Source organism: Oryza brachyantha, chromosome 7 (assembly GCF_000231095.2).
Source record: "Oryza brachyantha chromosome 7, ObraRS2, whole genome shotgun sequence".
Taxonomy (NCBI): Eukaryota; Viridiplantae; Streptophyta; class Magnoliopsida; order Poales; family Poaceae; genus Oryza; species Oryza brachyantha.
In genome coordinates, this window is record NC_023169.2 from 17,797,758 (window position 1) to 17,816,318 (window position 18,561).

The 18,561-nt window shown below is 40.7% G+C and overlaps 3 protein-coding genes across 4 annotated transcripts; 1 reads left to right on the forward strand and 2 right to left on the reverse strand.

Annotated features, from left to right (window-relative positions):
- Positions 1-1,844: 1,844 nt before the first annotated feature.
- LOC102719783 (condensin complex subunit 1) lies at positions 1,845-9,800 on the reverse strand. Of its 2 annotated transcripts, none has more exons than XM_015839863.1 (17): positions 9,653-9,800; positions 8,193-8,518; positions 7,945-8,105; positions 6,724-7,864; positions 6,454-6,645; positions 5,267-5,917; positions 4,992-5,165; positions 4,835-4,902; positions 4,536-4,758; positions 4,351-4,450; positions 4,136-4,251; positions 3,991-4,048; positions 3,463-3,614; positions 3,175-3,370; positions 2,613-2,780; positions 2,452-2,536; positions 1,845-2,285 (listed from the first exon to the last, which is right to left on the reverse strand). In XM_015839863.1, exons 1-17 carry the CDS (start codon positions 9,798-9,800, stop codon positions 2,273-2,275), a joined length of 3,972 nt encoding a protein of 1,323 aa, XP_015695349.1. In that variant the 3' UTR covers positions 1,845-2,272. The 2 variants fall into 2 exon arrangements, with proteins under 2 accessions (XP_015695349.1, XP_015695348.1); XM_015839862.1 differs by having other exon boundaries at positions 2,613-2,783.
- A 1,403-nt stretch (positions 9,801-11,203) lies between these two features.
- LOC102717732 (annexin D3-like) lies at positions 11,204-13,189 on the reverse strand. Its single transcript, XM_040526386.1, has 6 exons — positions 12,946-13,189; positions 12,689-12,885; positions 12,354-12,590; positions 12,037-12,255; positions 11,676-11,765; positions 11,204-11,576 (listed from the first exon to the last, which is right to left on the reverse strand). Exons 1-6 carry the CDS (start codon positions 13,112-13,114, stop codon positions 11,373-11,375), a joined length of 1,116 nt encoding a protein of 371 aa, XP_040382320.1. The 5' UTR covers positions 13,115-13,189; the 3' UTR covers positions 11,204-11,372.
- A 923-nt stretch (positions 13,190-14,112) lies between these two features.
- LOC102718011 (F-box protein SKIP5) lies at positions 14,113-16,842 on the forward strand. Its single transcript, XM_006658857.3, has 5 exons — positions 14,113-14,356; positions 15,567-15,711; positions 15,794-15,872; positions 16,011-16,069; positions 16,169-16,842. The coding sequence occupies exons 1-5, from the start codon at positions 14,248-14,250 to the stop codon at positions 16,512-16,514; spliced, it is 738 nt and encodes a 245-aa protein (XP_006658920.1). The 5' UTR covers positions 14,113-14,247; the 3' UTR covers positions 16,515-16,842.
- The last annotated feature ends 1,719 nt before the right edge of the window (positions 16,843-18,561 follow it).

The window sequence follows — 18,561 nt, forward strand, 5'->3', positions numbered from 1 at the left end:
ATTCCGCCAAGAAACTGTGAGATGAATCTTTTGAGTCTAATTAATCCGTCATTAGCACATATATGTTAATGTAGCACAATTTCCCCCACAACTGTGTAATTAGTTTTAATGTTCATATATATTTAATGCTTCATTTAGGTGTCCAAAAATTCAATGTGATATTTTTGGGAAAGCTTTTTTAGGAACTAAACAGACCTAAATTGCAAACTGAAATATTATATTGAATCTCATAGGGAATGTCTATATAAAGAATATGAATAGAAAAGATAAAGAAGGATATAGAGATAAAAAAAATAAGTTTATACATATCTCTTAATATATCTCTAACCACCCTGTGCTCTAAACAATTATCGTTGCGTGACTAAAAATAAGCGTCCCAAAATTTACAGCACACATACTATTCATGATTTATCATCTAATGAAAACAAAAATATCAATCCTAAAAAAATTGAATTAGACGAAGAGTTAAAAATTATAGGTAAAAAATAAAAAATTGGTTTATTTTAGGACGGAGGAGTAGGCTACTTCTCAAACGGAGGTTTGCATTAGCTAATTAGACATGAGTAAAACGAGAAACATGATTAGTATATGATTAATTGAGTATTAATTTAAAAAAGTTTATTTTTAAAAACTTGTATATAAAAAACTTTTGGTACGAAACACTTGTTTAACAGTTTAAAAACATACTAACAACCAAGTAAAACGCCTGGTCAGGTTTCCGCATGAAACGTGTATAGTGTGACAGTGTCTTTTTGGCTGTGGAGAAATATGTGCCGGCTACAGTTACTGCAATTAGAAAACAGAGAAAGCGACAAAGCATATGACCGACTAAACACAAACTTGTTCTTCTTTCGCAACTGAAATAAATTCAGATAAATTCATCTGCCACTCAAAACCAGTGGCCGGAATCAGCCTGGGAACATGAGGAGGAGCGCACGGCTGGCGGAATCCATCAGCGTCAAGGCTGAATTTCGCGATCAAATTCTTGGACGAAAAACGGATACACCTCGTCTTTTCGTTTTTTTTATATTTATAAGCTAAAATTTTAAAATTTTAATATTAAAATTATAGTTGATTTTGAGGTTTGCTTATCGAAATTTATTTTTTTAGCCTTTACTTTTAGATAAAAACACGTATTTAAATTTGTTTATTTATAATTTATTTTTTATTTAAAATATGTTGTTTAGTTTTTTTAAAAAAAAGCCAAACAATAAGAGCTATGTTATGTGGATGCGAGTGTACCAGATTGGGAATGGACAGCGAAAAAACCTCGGTTGCCTTGCCCAAGTGGCGCAACTTGCCTGCTTGCCTTTGTCACTGGACAACGCAAATGAGCTGCTTGCTGCCTCCTGCTTTGTTTGGTGAGGCCATGGATGATTCGGCCGTTGGCTTTCCAGGGACCAGATCTCCAATGAGCACATTTCACTCTTATTACTCCATCTGGCTAAAAATATGCGACGTTTTTTAATAAAATTTGATCAAACTCTTAAGAAAACATTTTGACTATCAATGAATTTTAACGCCTTTTTGCTATACGCTCTTAAAAGTAGTGAGTTTAAAAAAGTACCTTTTCAGGAGGAATCTAGTAATAATGTTTTTCACACGACAAATGTTAGTAGTGCTTTTAGGAAGTACATACTAGTCTTGATACAAGCAGGGTTTGCAATTTCGGATTTCGTTCTGCCAATAGAGTTCAGTAGCAGTATTTTCCTAAAATGATCATTTATATTTTTCATTCATACATTTGGTAAGAAAACAACCATTATCAGCATTTGAATTTTTAAAAAAAAATCGTTCGAAATTTGGTACACTACTATTTGTAGTTGAGGTGTGTTAGGTTGCACAAATAATCTAGCTTCTAGATTCAATTAGACCAAGCGGGTAAATGGGTAATAGGTTTGTACAAGCAGCAGAATTATAACGGAAAAGAACGGCAAAGGGGTAAGGAGACTCTATACCAAGTTCCAAAGACCAGATTATCAATCAGAGGCAAACTACTAGATGAAATACAAGTGATCCTTGCAATGAATATCAGCAGCCAGCAAACCGCTCCCTGGAGCTGGCCAAGGTTTAGCAGGTCAAAGAAGGCTTATAAACACTATGTTTCAACAAAATATATCAGCTTTAGATAAAGTTTCTGGTTGGGACAAAAGCACGAGGGCCGGTTGCTTCAGAAATCCAGGATCTCAAGGTGAGATCTTCCCAGAGAGCTGTTGCCACTTGGTTCATATTACATTTCTGCAGGAGCTGCTCTATACCTGAGGTTGCAGCATCACCTTGCTGGTCTGCAAAGTTTGCCAGAAAGAGCATTTGTTAGCAATTCATGGGTAAGAATTAGACAAGTCAGATAGTATTGTGTTGTATGAACAAAGCAATGACCAGCAGAGGTCTAAATCAGTGGACGTGATACAGATACAAAGTAAGATTGATATGAGTGGTGAGTATAAACACCTCCTACGAGCCACACGTCTAATTGGAGCACTGTCTTCTGAGTCTTCCGGTTCTCTCATTTTATTTACCCTTGAACATGACGCGCCTGTATAATGGATGGATCAGATTCCTTGAGAAACTGGATGTGTCATGCGAATATCAGCACTGGAACAATCTGTTACCTCTGTGAGAAGTTCGCGCTGATTGAACTTCTGTGCTGTCATCTTCGGATTCAGTAAACGTGGATGATGTATGATTGTTTTCTGAACAAATATTGTCACTGCATTCTGGTGTGTTCTCCTTATCTTCAGAGTAGTTATCCAATGATGGATCAATTATCTCACTGGTTTCTGCTGCCATAGACAGAGAAAGATATGAACATATGTTTACGGTAAGCATCTACTCCTTCAACTTTTTTTTAATTTGATGTCATTGACTTTTGTATATATATTTGACCGTTCGTCTTATTTAGAACTTTCGTGTAAATATGCAAAACAATAAGTCATGCTTAAAGTGTTGTTAGTATAAATCAAACATAACAAAATAATTAATAATTACTTTTTTTAATAAGACGAATGGTTAAACATAAATCAAAAAATCAATGGCATGAAATAAAAAAAAAGTAGAGTACTTTCTGGTGTATAGATCAAAACACGCATTTACACTGAAACCTTATAGTAATATTTGAGTTTCACAGTATAAGCATACGTAGATTAAGGAGATTCAGGAAGTATTCCTGCTTACCTTCAGCAGATTTTCCATCGTCTAGTGCAGTTTCCTTGGTTACCATGAATCCTTCAAGTGAACCAACTCTCTGTTTGTGTGCCTCCGCATTCCTGGTTGTGGCCTCTTGCTCTTTCTTTTCCTGATGAACCTTGCTGAGTTTTTCATCAAATTCCTCAATGCAAACTTTGAGATCTGGTTTGGCAAACTTCTTGCACTGATTGGAGGAATAACCATAGATTACAAAAACATTCAAGAGTTAGCAGAATAACATATGCATCCATCCAGCCTAAGCTACCAAGCACAAACCTTTGCTATCACGCTTCTGAAGTGGTTCATCACAGAATCTTCAGATAATGCATGCTCAAAAATCTTGAAATTATCAACTAGTTTTTTCAAACCCTTCTCAGTGAAAGTTAGCTGAGAAAGGCAATACGATATATACTCCCACTGCCTAACATCTGAAACATAAGAAAAGGAAAATATCAAGGATCTGAAAAACAGACCAAAAAAATTCAACAATTCATGAATTTTGAAACATTGCATGAGGAAAAGTAGAAATCTCAAGAAAGACAGTATTAAAACGAAGAGAGTAAAAGTGATCCCATGTTGCTAGCTTATGCAAAAGTAATTCCATTACAAGGTTACAGCAAAGAACAAGAAATGCTGCATTACAAAATTCAGTTTCTGATGCACGATCTCATTTTCCTTGTCAACGTCATGGTAATTCATATAATATTAATTATGTCATGATATCTTGGACAGAGAGGTAGGTTAGTTGATTAGCTTTGACGGGAAAAAATACATGAATGTAAATGTAAGGTATACGCATAATACCATTTACACCGGCAAATCTATTGCAGAGCTTATCCACGAGAGCTTCCATTTGTTTGTCCTGGGATTGCAGTGATGTATATAGTTACTCAAAGAACAGGTAGAGCGTACTAATTGTTGAAAACAGAAAACAAATGATGCGGTATACCTTTTTAATAGAGCTAATCAAGAATTGCATGATATTACAGAATGTTTCATCCTTGAGGTGTTGATTGCACAATCTACCCAGGATATCAGGAAGTAGATTGTAAATTGGATTGCTGCCTTCAGAGATGCAAAAGAGAAAAGAACAAAACATCAAGCAGAAATCAAACATGATATTGATTTGGCAATTAATTTGACCGGCACATTTGCTGCACATACCTTTCTTTGACAACTCATGAAAGAAGAGTTTTGCAAGGCTTGAGATCCTATCATCTTCATCTTCTATCCTTACAGCCATTTCATTAATAAAGCCTTTAACCTACAAATGTTTTGCAAAGGTGTTTAAATAGAAAGCTGAGAGGTATAAAGGTTTTGGAACAAATAACAGGGAGAAAGAGAAATACCTTCATCATATCATTCAATATAAGATGAGAAATGACAAGCACAGCGTTCTTCCTCACAGATGCTGAAGGATCACGCAGTCGGGCATATATGTACTCTGTCCAAGGTTCTAAGAGGTTTGGAAAGCGAACTGCTAAATCACCAAGAGCTATAGTGCAGTTGGATCGGACAATTTCAGAAGGTGCGCTCTCAGCAACAGTAAACAGAATCTGAAGATTTGCTTCACTGGAAGTTGAGCATCTGATAAGGAGTACATCATATTGAAAAGGTGCAAATGGCTGTAATATGAATATATAATTACCAGAATTCTGCATCAATAATCATTAGTCTGCAAAGAGCAAGCATTGCAGAGGCCTGTAAATCTGGAAACTGCATTTTTTTAAAAGGTTCAAAAAATTACAAAGAGTAATGAAATCAAAACATTAGGTAAACAAAGGAAGCTCAATACATATTGAAACCTTTTGCAGCAAAGTCAGGTTCCTGCAGAGTTTTGCAAGAAATGGTCCAGAGTATCCAATAAGATTCTTTTGAGAAGAACTGGACACAATCTCCCTTTCTGCCTTTTCAGCCAGGGACTCTATTGCAATATCTGCCGTTGCACCAAGTCCCAACTCAGCATTTATGTCTCGTGCCTGCCAGCATCATACAAAAAGGAGTAACCAGTGAAAGTCACACAAAACAAACAATGGTAAATCTAAATCAATAAGGCCAAAGACAACCAAGTAAAAGTTACCTCCGAATTTTTGGAGGCATTTGCCTGAAGATCCTCAGTGGTAGGCTCTGATTTGTCATTCTTCCTTTTCTGTTTCTGAATTGTCTTAACAGAAGTTTCAATGTAAACCAAATGATTCAGTGCTATATGACTAATAATGAAAAGAAACCTGCCCAGCTTTGTGGCTGGTATTGATGACAGCATGGAACCATTCTGAGTTTCATTTTCATTTGACATGCAGTCCGTTCCTAAGACACTGAATACAGAATTGAGCGATTTCTTTGCAATCTCAGCAGCAAAGGTTTCAGGTGCTGGGTGTAAGGCATAGATGGCACTTATAGCTTTATCTGCGGCTCCATACCATATTTTCTCAGGAAGTGAGAGGCTAGTTATCAGGCCTTGCAATGCAGCAAAAACTCTACTGCTAGTACTAGTTAATTTGACTTTGTCTTCTTTGGATAATCTTTGCAGGGCGAGGCATGCGGTTCTAGCAAGCAGAGGCTCCTCCTTAGCCCAGCGTCCAAACCCAATATCAATAATATCTTGCAAATGGGTACCCAAAATGCTGGGAGACGACTTTGCCGCCATGCATAGAATTGATAAAGCTCCACGGCTTTGCACTGGCCTCACACCATTGATGTGAAAGCAAAAATAATCCCACAGAGCTGACACCTGCGAGAGATGGTGAGATTTTACAAGTGTGAACGTCCCAAACAAAAGATAACAAGGATCACAGAGCTACGGAAGTTAGATAGTGCTAACATTTGTCAAAATGGGTATAAGTTATGTTATAGATGATATAAATTATTTTGATCAGTAGATAACAAAAGATACTTCAAGAGCAACACAAAAAAAATTCTCATCAACCTTTAGAATCTAGAAAGGAAAGTCCCAAATCAGGGAAATGGAGAAGCTGAGAGTAATATTCTTCGTGTGCATATTAATTCTTATCTATACATGCTCAAGAATTAGTGCACACGCCCTATGTGAAACAGTGCAAGTTAGTACCTTGCATTCCAAATTTTAATTCAGTAGCAGGCAACAGTAGGATATGTGTGCATAATTACTTTTGTTGCGCTTGGAAATTAACATGGAAGAATAAATGATTACTAAGCATTACCATAACTATGCATAACAATTGAGTTTATAAGGGAAATAGCATTTGAAAGGTTTCTATGAGCAAAATTTGAAGGGAAACAAGAATGCACCGTGCTGGATGAAATTTCTCCTTTTGATACCAATGAACTAACTAAGCTTTCAAGGGCAGCAAGGTCACCAATGCTGCAATCAATGGCAAGATTTAATAAACTTTTGGCTGTTTCCGTGGGACTTTTCCTTGCGTATATAGTGATAAATGCACTCTCCACAGCTTCGTATATCGACTTATCCTGAGAAAATACCTGCAAAATTAAAAAGGTTAGGAAGTGTATACTCTAAGTCAAGTTCACAAACAATCTACACTTCTGGGGAGGCATTACCAGAGGTAACATTTTCCGGAGGGCTGCTTCTGAACCTTCAATCTGAAATTGTCTGCATCTCATTAGTAGAAGAATTGTGTTCTCAACATCAGTGGCTGAAGGTGATGCCAACAGCTGGACAAGAGTTGGCATTAGTGAAGTTATACATGTCGAGAACCGTAGGCCAGCCTCAAGTGATGCGACTAAAGCTCTGATCTGTTCCAAGTTTGTTATATCCACAATCGTGGGATCTTGATCCTTCTGTTCTTGACTAGAAGGTAAACAGCTATCACTGACACTCTCATCCTGGCCTGCAATCACTTCACCCAGTGAAGAATCATTCACAAGTTCATCTTTATCTGGAGAAGGAGGCTCCATTCCTTGCAATTTCTCCTTGTACTTTTCTAGAGTTGCCTCAAAGGTTGTAGTCCTTAGTTGAGGCCCAAAAGGATTGTGCTGCAGCATTGTGATGAGTAGTTGCAGTGCTGATTTTCTCACAATTGCACTCTTATCCTCCAGTCTACCCGAAGCAACTGATGCCACTTCATTCCACAGGCCAATTGAAATAGCATTTTCTTCACACAGCTCTGCCCATACCTGAAGTACACGACTCCTCGTATATGCTGACACATCTCGGCAACGTTCAATCAAAATTTCCAGCATAGCATGCTTACTTCGGAGCCTTAACGAATGGGAGTTGCTATCGCCTTCAACATCTTTGAAAGCCTTTGCAGCCAGCTTTCCCAAGACTCCAACAAGCGAATTTCTAATCTTGTATGATTCCCCACCAAAATGAGGTATCAGAACACCAAGATTGGTTGACATGAGCTTTGGCAAGCGGTCTGCAAGTTCTACTAAGAATCTCCCAACATTGTCAGCACCACCACTATCTCTTACATAATCTTTGGGGTCAGTCCGACCTATTTCCCTTATCAGCGAAATTGCAAGGCTTCCATCACCAAACCTTTTCTCTGCACTAACAACTGCTTCCACAAGAAGCACGACAGTGAAATCAAATTTATGAATCAAATACGAAACAGATGCACTTGTTTGAGATATCCTTTGATGTTTCGTAGCAATTGCACCAATTATTCGACACAGGCTGTTTCGTGTTTCCTCATCTTTTAGCACATTTTGATTCTCACAGAGAACAAAAGTACACCTACACATATTCATCAAGAACAACATTACTATAAGCAATGGATGCATAAAAGCATACAATAACTAGTTTGTTGAATTTACTTTGAAACAAAAGAGAGATATTGTTCATCAGCACCGCCTGGACCAAAGAGTAATGAAAGGTCAACTTCAAGTGAATTAGCAATAAGATTCATGATACGGCCTCTTTGTGCTTCCCAGTTCCAAGCATATACAGGATTCTTCTTCCGGCCATGCACCGCCACCTAAGTCCACACAGAAGAATAACTTCATACAAAGTCAACAGGGAACAAATTGTCCAAATATTTTTTTAACTTTTGCACAGGTATTACCTTGGGGCCGTTGCAATTATCAGCTGCTGATTCCTCGGCAACAACAACAGAGAGGAGGAAGAAGGAGTAAATCTTGAAGGCATTCCGGTGTGAAGCAATGCGGTCAGTGATTGGCACCCCATCAGAAGGGGATGACATGGAAGCTCTTGAAAGGGAGTCTATATTCGGAAGGAGTACGCTGAGATTGGAGCGCAAGGTCTCCACAAGGTTGAACTTGAGGGCAGGGGGCAAGCAAGTGAAGTCACGAACAAGGGAATAGACGCGGTCAAACACATCTTGCTCCTCGATGCAGAAGAGTTCCTTGTCAGAGAGGTCAAACGATGTGCCTTTAATTTAAGGGGGGAAAAGGAATTAGCTTGGTCAGAAAAAGATCGTTTGATTCAAAGGATAAAAGTGCATTGCTAATGTACACAGAGTATAAATAAATAGCTGCATACGCATTCAAACAAGGTAGAATATTCCAAAATTATCTCAATAAGAGTTAGTACTCTGATTGTGCAAAATACACACTATTTTTTGCAGAACAACAAACTACATGGAGCTTACAGCCTTACACTAAATTTAACACATGTTTGTGATAAAGTGCGCATTGATCAATTTTAGCCCAATAAAAGCTTGAGTGTTTGGATGAATAGATGAGTGAATGGGACCAAAAAAATGATCAAAAAATGATGAAGAAATTGAAAAGGCGTTGTATTACACTCGATAAATAATGATAGCCTTAACAGGGCTTTGGCAACGTGAATGGCCAAAAGAAGGAAAAAAAAGCAACTTTTACAGGAAAAGAAATGGGGGTGAAAATTACAAAGGCTATGAGAACGAGAGTTAAGTAAGGATGGCCATGAACCCGGACGCGGATTCAGTGATATTGCACCGTGACATTCTCGGTGGCATTCTGTCACTGACATACGGAACCCCACGTGAGTCCATGCATATGCGGGGCTCACATGTCAGTAACAGAATATCATAAGACAATGTCACTGAATCCAGATCCCATGAACCCATAGTATCACAACAGTGCATAATTTTCTTACAAACACCTGCACTAATAACCCCCCTACAATCCACAGAGCTTCCTGGTTCACGAATAGAGCCATGAGAACCCTTTCTCGAAGTCCAAGGTGCAGATTCTAAAAGCAACACATAAAACAATCCACTTCCATGAAAATTGTCGAGGAGCAAGAAATGGCTTTACAGTTAAATACAGGAAAATCTTACACCGAAAATGTGACAGTCCAGGGCACCTGTTTCACATAATCACAGGAATTTGACTTTTAATTGGGGCTGAAATATTTGCAAAGCACCAACGAGGACTCGAGGAGCAGAGTGATGGAGGCGAAACAAATTTACGGCAGCTAGAGGACAGCTTAGCACCACCCGCACGCGCAAGCTCCGTACGAGCGCCCATCTCGCCACAGTGAATTCGGGGGGTAGCGGAGGTGCAGCGGCTCGGCTCGTACCTTTGACGAACTCCTCGAGGTCGGCGGCGCGGAGCGCCCCGACGGCGACGGGGTTTTGCGGGCGGAGGGCCGGCTCGCCGTCGCCTACGTCGGCGTCATCCCGCTCCAGATCCCGGAGGGTCGAGGGGAACACGAAGGGCGGCGCCATCTCCGCCGCCGGCGAGCTGGCGGGGGCGGGGGGAGAAGGTTCGGCTTCGGATTTGGGGGTGGAGTGGTGGTGCGTTTCGAAACGGAGAGCGGGAGGCGTGAAATTTCGTGCGCTGCTCTCCGGGTGGGCCCACACGAGGCACTGCCAGCAGTGCCAGCCGTAGCCACTGGCGGATGGGACCCCCTGGAACAGAACGGCCTCCTGATCCCAAAGGCCTCAGCGGATGGGCCTTGCTCCCGGCCCATTGATGTGTACATTCATGCACAATAATAAGAGAAAAGGTTATTTCCTCTCCCTCAACTATTGGATGAATTTAATTTATGTCCCTCAACTATAAAACCAGTTAGATAAGCTCTCTCAATTATCAATACCTGTTTAATAAATATCTCTTGGTTGTTTTGGCTGACGTGGAGTTTATGTGTCGCTGACGTGGCGCTTACGTGTCAGTCAAAACCTCTCTTAAAACAGCCCAAGGAAATTTATTAAACTGGTATTGATAAATGAGGGAGCTTTTGTACCTGGTTTTATGGTTGAGGGACGTAAATTAAATTTAACCAATAGTTAAGGGAGGAAAAATGACCTTTTCTCTAATAATAATACAGTGGTCGAGACCATAACTCTGAATTTACCTTATACATACACACACATATACACACACATATACATATATAATATAATGTGTAATATATAATTAAATCATATGTACCACACACATGGGCCGAATGTAAGATGGCTGAAAATTTTGGGTCAATGGAAAACTGATTTTTGTAATAGACATTGGAGGATATAAATGGACGATTAATTAAAACAAGCTGCAAAGTTATTTTTAGAATAGTATTCTGAGAATTTTTTTTAGAAATGTTTCATGAAATGCATCAATTAGAAGTTTGAAAAGTGTGCGAACGAAAATCCATAATCCAAGATTAGAAAAGAACAAGGTCATGATATATCGTTAACGGTGAAGGTGAAATATTATCTTATCTTTATGGTACATGTTCCATGGTATAAAAAATAGAATCAACTACTAAAAATTTAGAATATACTTTAGAAATATTTGATTATCGACTTCTATACAGAAACATTTTACAATAAAAATGTACCGTTTAGTAAATCGAGAAGCCCGTGCGCAAAAAATAAGGAATAATCTGAGAAAAATAACTCAGACAAATTATATAGAAATACCAAATTTTGATACCTTAAGCTACCGATTACTTAGATGTACCTATGTTTTATGCTAAAAATTGTGTTACCGCTAGTATTATTCTCGGGGATAGTAAAATTACACTACATTAAAATGATTTAGGGGTAAGTAAATAAAGTTCTATGGATTTTTGCTTTATCACATGTCTGTTTTCAAAAGCTTTCTTGCCAACACCATAGATGTTTTTTTTAAAGAACTCATTGCCAAACCGTATTGATCAATGTGAATAAGGTTTTTGCAGGGTAGTGATTAACAACAAATCAAATCACAACTTTTGTTCGTCTCATTATTTCAAAAGTGATAAAGGGTTCCATGGCCGGCTTATAAACTTTTACATTGAGACCACTCTCTTGACGATTTTGCACCGTTCTTCAGCCCTCCCTCCCAACCAGGGCCAGCAAGAGGCCCTTGTAACCGAAGGATGTATCGCCGACGACGTCGCGAGTCACCGTCGTCTTGTACCTGGCCTTGTACTCCTCTCTGATCTGTCTCATGTCGATCTCAGCTCGCGACACGATCACTCTGGTGAGCATGTCCTCGTACGTCCCCAGCCCCAGGATCGAGTGCCTGATTACCTGAACCAAATGTTCAGAACAGTAGCAGATTACTCATCATCTCGACCACAAATTAAGATGGCCTGATGTTAATGTGAGTTAGATTAAGCCTGTGTTCACCTCTGCAAAGTGCCTTTCAGGTGATGTTAAGCACCAGATTGCGCTCTTCAGCATCCTGGCAAACTGGCCGCTGCAATGGCTGTCAATATCCTGAAAGAGCAAGAGCAATGGAGATCAGATCACACAACAAACTTCTGTCTTGACATTTTGTTTGTCTGCTGAACCACACGATATTTATCAGTTAAACACGTTCTTCTGCTTGATGTTGCGTGGTATTGGCATGAAGATACCGCTAATTTGCCAAATCGGATTATCTGTAGTACTGCTCACTGACTGAGCTATTGGGTCTGCATATCAGTGAGCAGTAGCGCAGAAGGATCTGGACTCTTAATTTGCTTGGTAATTTTATACTGTATCATACCTCAGTTATGTCTGCACCATGATCATCTCTGTACTTCTGAAACGTCTCCCTGAGCTGCGACTTGCTCCGAGTAGTGACGATCCGGACGACCTCATCTCCGTGCGGCTGCTGTTTCTTCCTGATGGCCTCTGCCAACTGCGACGCCTCCAGCCTCGCCTCGTCCATGTCGACGACGCACTCTCCCTCGTAGCGGTACGAACTCACGAGTCTCACCAGCATCTGCAGCAACGAATAAAAAAAATCTCTTCTTGTCTGAATCTCTGAACTTTTTTCTGATGAACATGAAACGAGTTGCGGACAACGTCTTGGAGCTTTGCCTTCTTGAGAGGTTCTTGGATCGCCGGCGAGGCCGCGACGTCTTCCTCGACGGAGCAGCCGAAGAGGGCGGCGTAGGCGCGCCTGACGGCGACGAGGTGATCCGGGGTGCCGGCGCATGACACTTCGATCAGCACGGAGACGTAGCTTTCGTCTCCCTGCTTCTTCTTCTTCAGTGCTTCGTGCACTAGGTTCGCGTCCCGTTCAGCCGGGTCCATCGTCCACAAGATCACGGCTTTCTGAACCAGGAAATTTCAGAAAACAAGATCGAGAAACAAAGAGCACTCTGGAACCCTAGCAGAATCGGAGAAAGTTTTGAAAAAAATAGAGTGCGTACCCAGAAGTCGACAGAGAGGAGGCAATGGCGGGAGAGCCTGTAGCGGAAGCGGTTGAGGAGGGGCTCCCGGTAGAGGACGGCGTAGGCGCGGCGTATCGCCGCCCGCTGCGCCGCCGTCCTCCGGCAGAGGATCCCGACCAGGGCGCCCTTGTCCGCTCTCCATCCTGCACGCGTCGCGGCGTCGAGATCACCATGTCAGAGCACGGCAAGAGAACCAAGAAACAAGCAATGCAGAGAGGAGAGCTTTGCATTTGCATTGCCTTGCAGCGCCTTCCTGAGGCTCTCGGCGTCGGCGGCGGCGGAAGGGACGGGGCTCGGCACGGCAACGGTGGACATGATCGATCGATCGATGGGCCGATCTCTGCAATCTGGGCGGCAATGGCGACGAAACGAACGAGAAATCACTGATGAATATATGTGCTGCATGTACCTTCAGTAAAGGAATTTTCCTTGCACACTAAGCTTTCTGACATAAACTCAACCAAGAACTCGTTTTTTTAGTAGCACCATGTGATCTGCATTGCTAATTTGCTATTGTTTCGTGCCAAGCTTTAGAAAAGCTTCATAAAAACCATATTTTAAAGAAAATTTCTCCACACACTCTGAAACACGCAGCTGTCAAAGCATTTCTAAAGCAGGATTAATTAATCATAAAATATAATCGGATGACCACAAATGCAAATGGGGAGCAACACAAAAGGGGGAAGCTTTCCGTAATCACATTTTTCTCATTCCTGCACAATCGTTAACATTTTCAGTCGCAACACGCACATTCACACGCTGCCATTATATGTGCTTTATTTTATGCGTGCGTACACCCATATGAGTAGTAATATTATGTTCAATCTGACGTGCCGAGATGACATAGTTTTTAACCATAAAAAAACCTAACAGGTTATTAACATGCGTTCCAGGTTTGTTTTTAATCTTTTTAATAAATAATTTTATTACTAAACCTCCGGAGAAAATATTTCTACCGTACGAACCTTTTGGTCATGCCACCAACATTGGCGTGACGCCATGCCACACTGACCAGGCTGTATGGAAGTGTTGTCTTACCACGTCACCAACACTGATATAGATAAAAAGTTTAGTTTTGAAAAAAATTTACCCGTTGGTTTAGTAATAAAATTACTTGCTATAAAGGTTTAATTTATTAAAAAAATTTCGTGTTCCAGTTGGCGGACAAACCCAAACAGTTAACTGGGCCCAGAAAACTCCTCCACCTATATAAGACCTTACTAACTTTTGGTTCAGGCCCATATGGCCACGACGTGGAGAGAAGAGAAAGCCCGAAGCGACGCGAGGCGGCCACGTGGACAGGCCCACGGCCCACCCGAGCAACTGCCAACTGACATGTGGGGCCCACGAGGGGTGGAGTGAAAAAAAAAATCGTGGATCCGTCGAGATATCCCCGTGCGGCGCGTGCTGTTGCCGCCGACCTCGCTAGCCACGGCCAACGCCGCCGCCGGCGCCGCGCCGCGCCGCGCCGCACGCCGTGGTGGGGGAGAGAGAGGAGACAGGGCGAGGGGGTGGGGGGAGGAGTGTGATTCGGAGGGATGACGAAGCGGGGGCGCTCGGCGGCGGGGGAGGCGCTGGCCTCGCCGGTCAACAGCCTGGACGACGGCTGCCTCATGCACATCTTCAGCTTCCTCAGCCCAATCCCAGGTTCGATCCGCTCCTGCTCCTATGCTTCCCCTTATCCTATTACGATACGTTTTGAGGCGAATCGGTGAATGCTGCGAAGTACTGAGAGATTGGTGGCGTCCGATTTGGGAATGGTTGAGGATTTGGGGGAAGAGAAGGGGGAGGGGGGCAAATTTTGGATTCTTACCTGGTTTAGCTCGGAGTAGGATTGGATTGTTGTTATTATTATTCCATTTTGATGCTGCAGTTTTGTCTCGTAGACGAGGATGCCACTAAGCGCCTGCTCCAGGGAATGATTTGTCTACAATTTAGACCTTTGGGTGGGTTTGAAGTTTGAGGAGTTTGCCTAATTGGTCGAATTGAAAAACCATGCTTTTATCACTGTTGAAGTTCCACACTGAAGTAATAGAAATGGGCACCATAATGGTCCAGCTATTGTATTGTTCTGGGACGGGGAAATGATTGTTGACCTATTTTGGCGTTGCTGCTACATTTAGGATTGATGTTCATCAGTTCATGTGTGGTTGAGCTAGCAATATTGTTATGATTCTGCTGTGTAATTATTCAGACCAGGGAGTGTGATTTTTTGTTGATCTCATGTGTTTAGCTGGATTAGGATTTGATTTTGATGTGCCTGATTGTATTATGGTCAAGTTCACGGTTGCCTGTCTGGCTGTCTGTGCTATACTCTATGTGAAAATTCCAATCATGTTGAACCAAACAACAAATTTATGCCTATGCCATGCAGTTCAAGTCACAAGAAATTGTGTGTTTTTTGGTTAGATGAGAAAGACCCCCTTTTGAGTTTTACAGGTTTTATTCCATCAAAATTACATGTTAAGTACTATTCTTACATCTCTATTAATGAAATAGAGCCCGATCGCTATGTTAGCTGCGGCTACGCACAGGTGGACACTACAGGTTTTGCATGCATTTTCTTTCTGCATGACCGCGGTCGGTGTCAAGCCAAGGCTTCTGAAGACTCATAGTTGTTACAGAACAAACATTTTTGGTTGTATATTTTCCCTCACAATGGAATCAATAGAGTTAGCTACATTCAATCTGGTAGTTTTGGATGTTTAACCTGTCCCTATTTGCTAGATAGAACACACCTTTATCTCACTGCTGACATGCTTGATTGTGTCCCTGCTACCAATTCTTGTCTGATAATATGTAGCTGCTGATGTACTATAAATGAGCCTTTTTTAGCATTTCATTTTTGAACCTGCAGATAGGTATAACACCGCCCTCGTTTGCCACAGATGGCGCTTCCTTGCATGCCATCCTCGGTTATGGTTGCGTGTTGAGAGGCCAATCAGAAATATAATCGAGCCAGGAGTTTATCCCAATCTCGAGGCTGCTGTTTCTGCAGCTAGGTTTGCATCCTCTCTGCATGTTCATTGTATTATAGAGGGAGTTATGGTCGTATGGATGACCTTTATTTGCTTTGTTATAAAGGCCTGGGGATACTATTCTAATTGCTGCTGGTGGCACACATGTTGCATGTAATATCCAAATAAAGAAGCCCCTTTGCATTGTAAGTTTTTCCATCCATTCTTGCTATCATCTCAAGAGCGGAAGTTTGATTTGGTGAAGTGTTTCTTGCATTAGACCACGACCTTTTTTTTTTCATTGATGCTATTGAGAGCTTACTTTTGTCATTTGCTTCTATCAGATTGGTGGGGGCGAGCTTCCTGACGACACAGTATTAACATGTTCCCGTGGCTCTGACAAGTATGTTTTCTTCTGTGGCAATGCGCCCTTGTTTTTTTCTAATGTTCCATCGAAGTGACAATGATTTCAGTGCCTTCCTCCACTTGCCTATCTGAGCAGTGCATTGGAGTTCCTTTCCACCTGCAAGATTGTGAATCTCACTATTAGAGCAGAGCTTGGGTGCTGTTTGCTTCATCGGAGTGGTAGATTAACCATTGAGGAGTGCTTGCTCCAGTGTGAGCAAAACCCTCTGGACTATTTGTCCTTTCCTATAATTAGCACTGCGATTGAGTACAATTCGTTCCCATCACTCAAGGAACAAGGGCATGGTGTAACCGTTGTTCGCACCCGCATTGAGGGGGGTGCGAAGGCCGTCAGAACTAATGGAACGCTAGCGCTGCAGCGCGTGCGAGCCATCTATTCTCGCAGCTCTGTTTTCTTCTGGTTTGAAGTAGGAGAAAAGTAGGATTCCTGTAAACAAGGCCCTCAAATCTGTATCTGTATCAACTCCTTCATTGCCTGCCTCCTGTTTGTTGTAAGTTCTAACATATGGTAAATGTTTGATATTTGAATCAGCGTGGACATGTTGCTTGTTACTACAATTTAACTGCGCAAAATTTGGTAAATTCATAATCAGTCGAGTTGTTACAGATTAAATTTACCCTACTTCTTGGATCGGCAGCACAGTTTATTGATTGGCCGTTTGTAATGATCTTCACGTCCTATTGTCGTTAATTTGAACAAAGGACAAGGTGGGGACCCTATCTGACACTAACTGCTAAATTAACTTCGACCTGTTGTAAACATGATTGTTATTGTGTAAATGTGCAATCAGACAAGGATGCACTTGGACTGCTATTTTTCCATTTGGGTGACTGACATTCTGTTAGTCCTGTGTTCGATGGGATAATCTTCTCTGTGTTTTCTTGGAAGGGAAAAATGAGAGATCACTCTCCTTTTTCTCAATGTCTGAAGCAGTTGCTCTTTAATTCATGTTCGTTATACTGTTGGATGTAAATGCATAGTTATGCTGTAATCAATTACTACCTTACTATCTTTGTCTTTTTTTTGGGTGCTCAGTATTAACTCTCATGAGCGTACAACGGGCAAGGAAGCGTATGAATTCTGAAAGCTGGTTAATGTGCACTGCAGTTAAATCACTATTACTGCTTATTCAAAGGCAGCAGTTAAAAATAATCGTTTGGTTGGGTAAGAAAGACAGTGAGGTTAATGCAGAAGAAAGCTAGAACCGTTCTAGTTAGCTGCGTCATTTAGTTAATCCAGAAACTTGCATGGTGTTGCAAATTCAAACAAGTTGCAACGGTAGTCTGGATGCCACTGGACCAGTGAACACATTTTCACGTGTACGGCTAAGTAAAATAATCACAGCTCGGAAGTGGTTAATAGCTTAATCTGTTTTTTTTAACCTCCGTGGTGATGATTGATTAGTGGATGATCCAGCATGCTGCATGCCTGAAGATTTCAAATTTCGTCGTCTCTCTCTGTTGTTTCTTTTCTACTTTGGCTCTGAATGTTCACTCTGCTAAAGCTGCATCTTTGTTTTTTTCTTTTTCAGAAAATGACAAAGGGGGCTCCCACTTTACAGATTCAACAATAAAAGGAGAAAAAAAAAGGAAAGAAGTCCAACTCTGAACTTTCATGTTTCCCTTCTATTCTGTTAGCAAGGTCAATGGAAGATTTAGTTGCTAGCTCTAAAATATTTTTATGTTATCGAAAGCTAACCTAAAATCAAGTTATACAATAGTTACATATAAATCTATACATCTCATTCATATATAACCATCTCTTTTATACACAGTCGTGAAATCTGTAGTACATATGGATGAATCTATAACTTGTTTTTTCTTTATATTCACTTATCTCTTTCGTATAAGTATAAATATGATACGATAATTTTAGAGTACAGTTGTGTCACTCTACCGAAGTCATCAACTTGCGGAACTATGGAATTTGGAGAGCTTTGAGCAAGTACAGTGCAAAGACTATTACTAGAATGCAAATGCCCCAAAGCCAATGAGTACAACTACAAGAAGTTCAAAGATTCTTCAGACAGGTTTTCAGTTTTCACCATGACAGGAAGATCCATTGGATACCTGAAAAAAATTCTGATAAAAAATGGAGTAATCTTCAGTGCCCTTTTGCTTTAAGTGCCACTCTACACTCTACACTGTTGGAAGCAACAATGTTCACCCATATTTCTTTGCTTCTGCTTATACTTATAAGCCAAAATTTAAATTTTTAAATTTAAATTTAGAGTTGATTTTAGGTGTTTTTCATCGAAGTTTATTTTTAGCCTTGACTTCTAGATCGTTAAAAATGCATATATAAAAATTTTACTCACAACTATTTTTTGTTTGCAAATATACTGTAATAATCACCCCCGTCACCCTACAGACAATCATTTATTGCTCATCAGTTAGAAAAAAAAATACCTCCTTCATAGTAAAAATAAGTGACTGTTTTGATCAAGTTAAAAACATTAGAACTCAAAT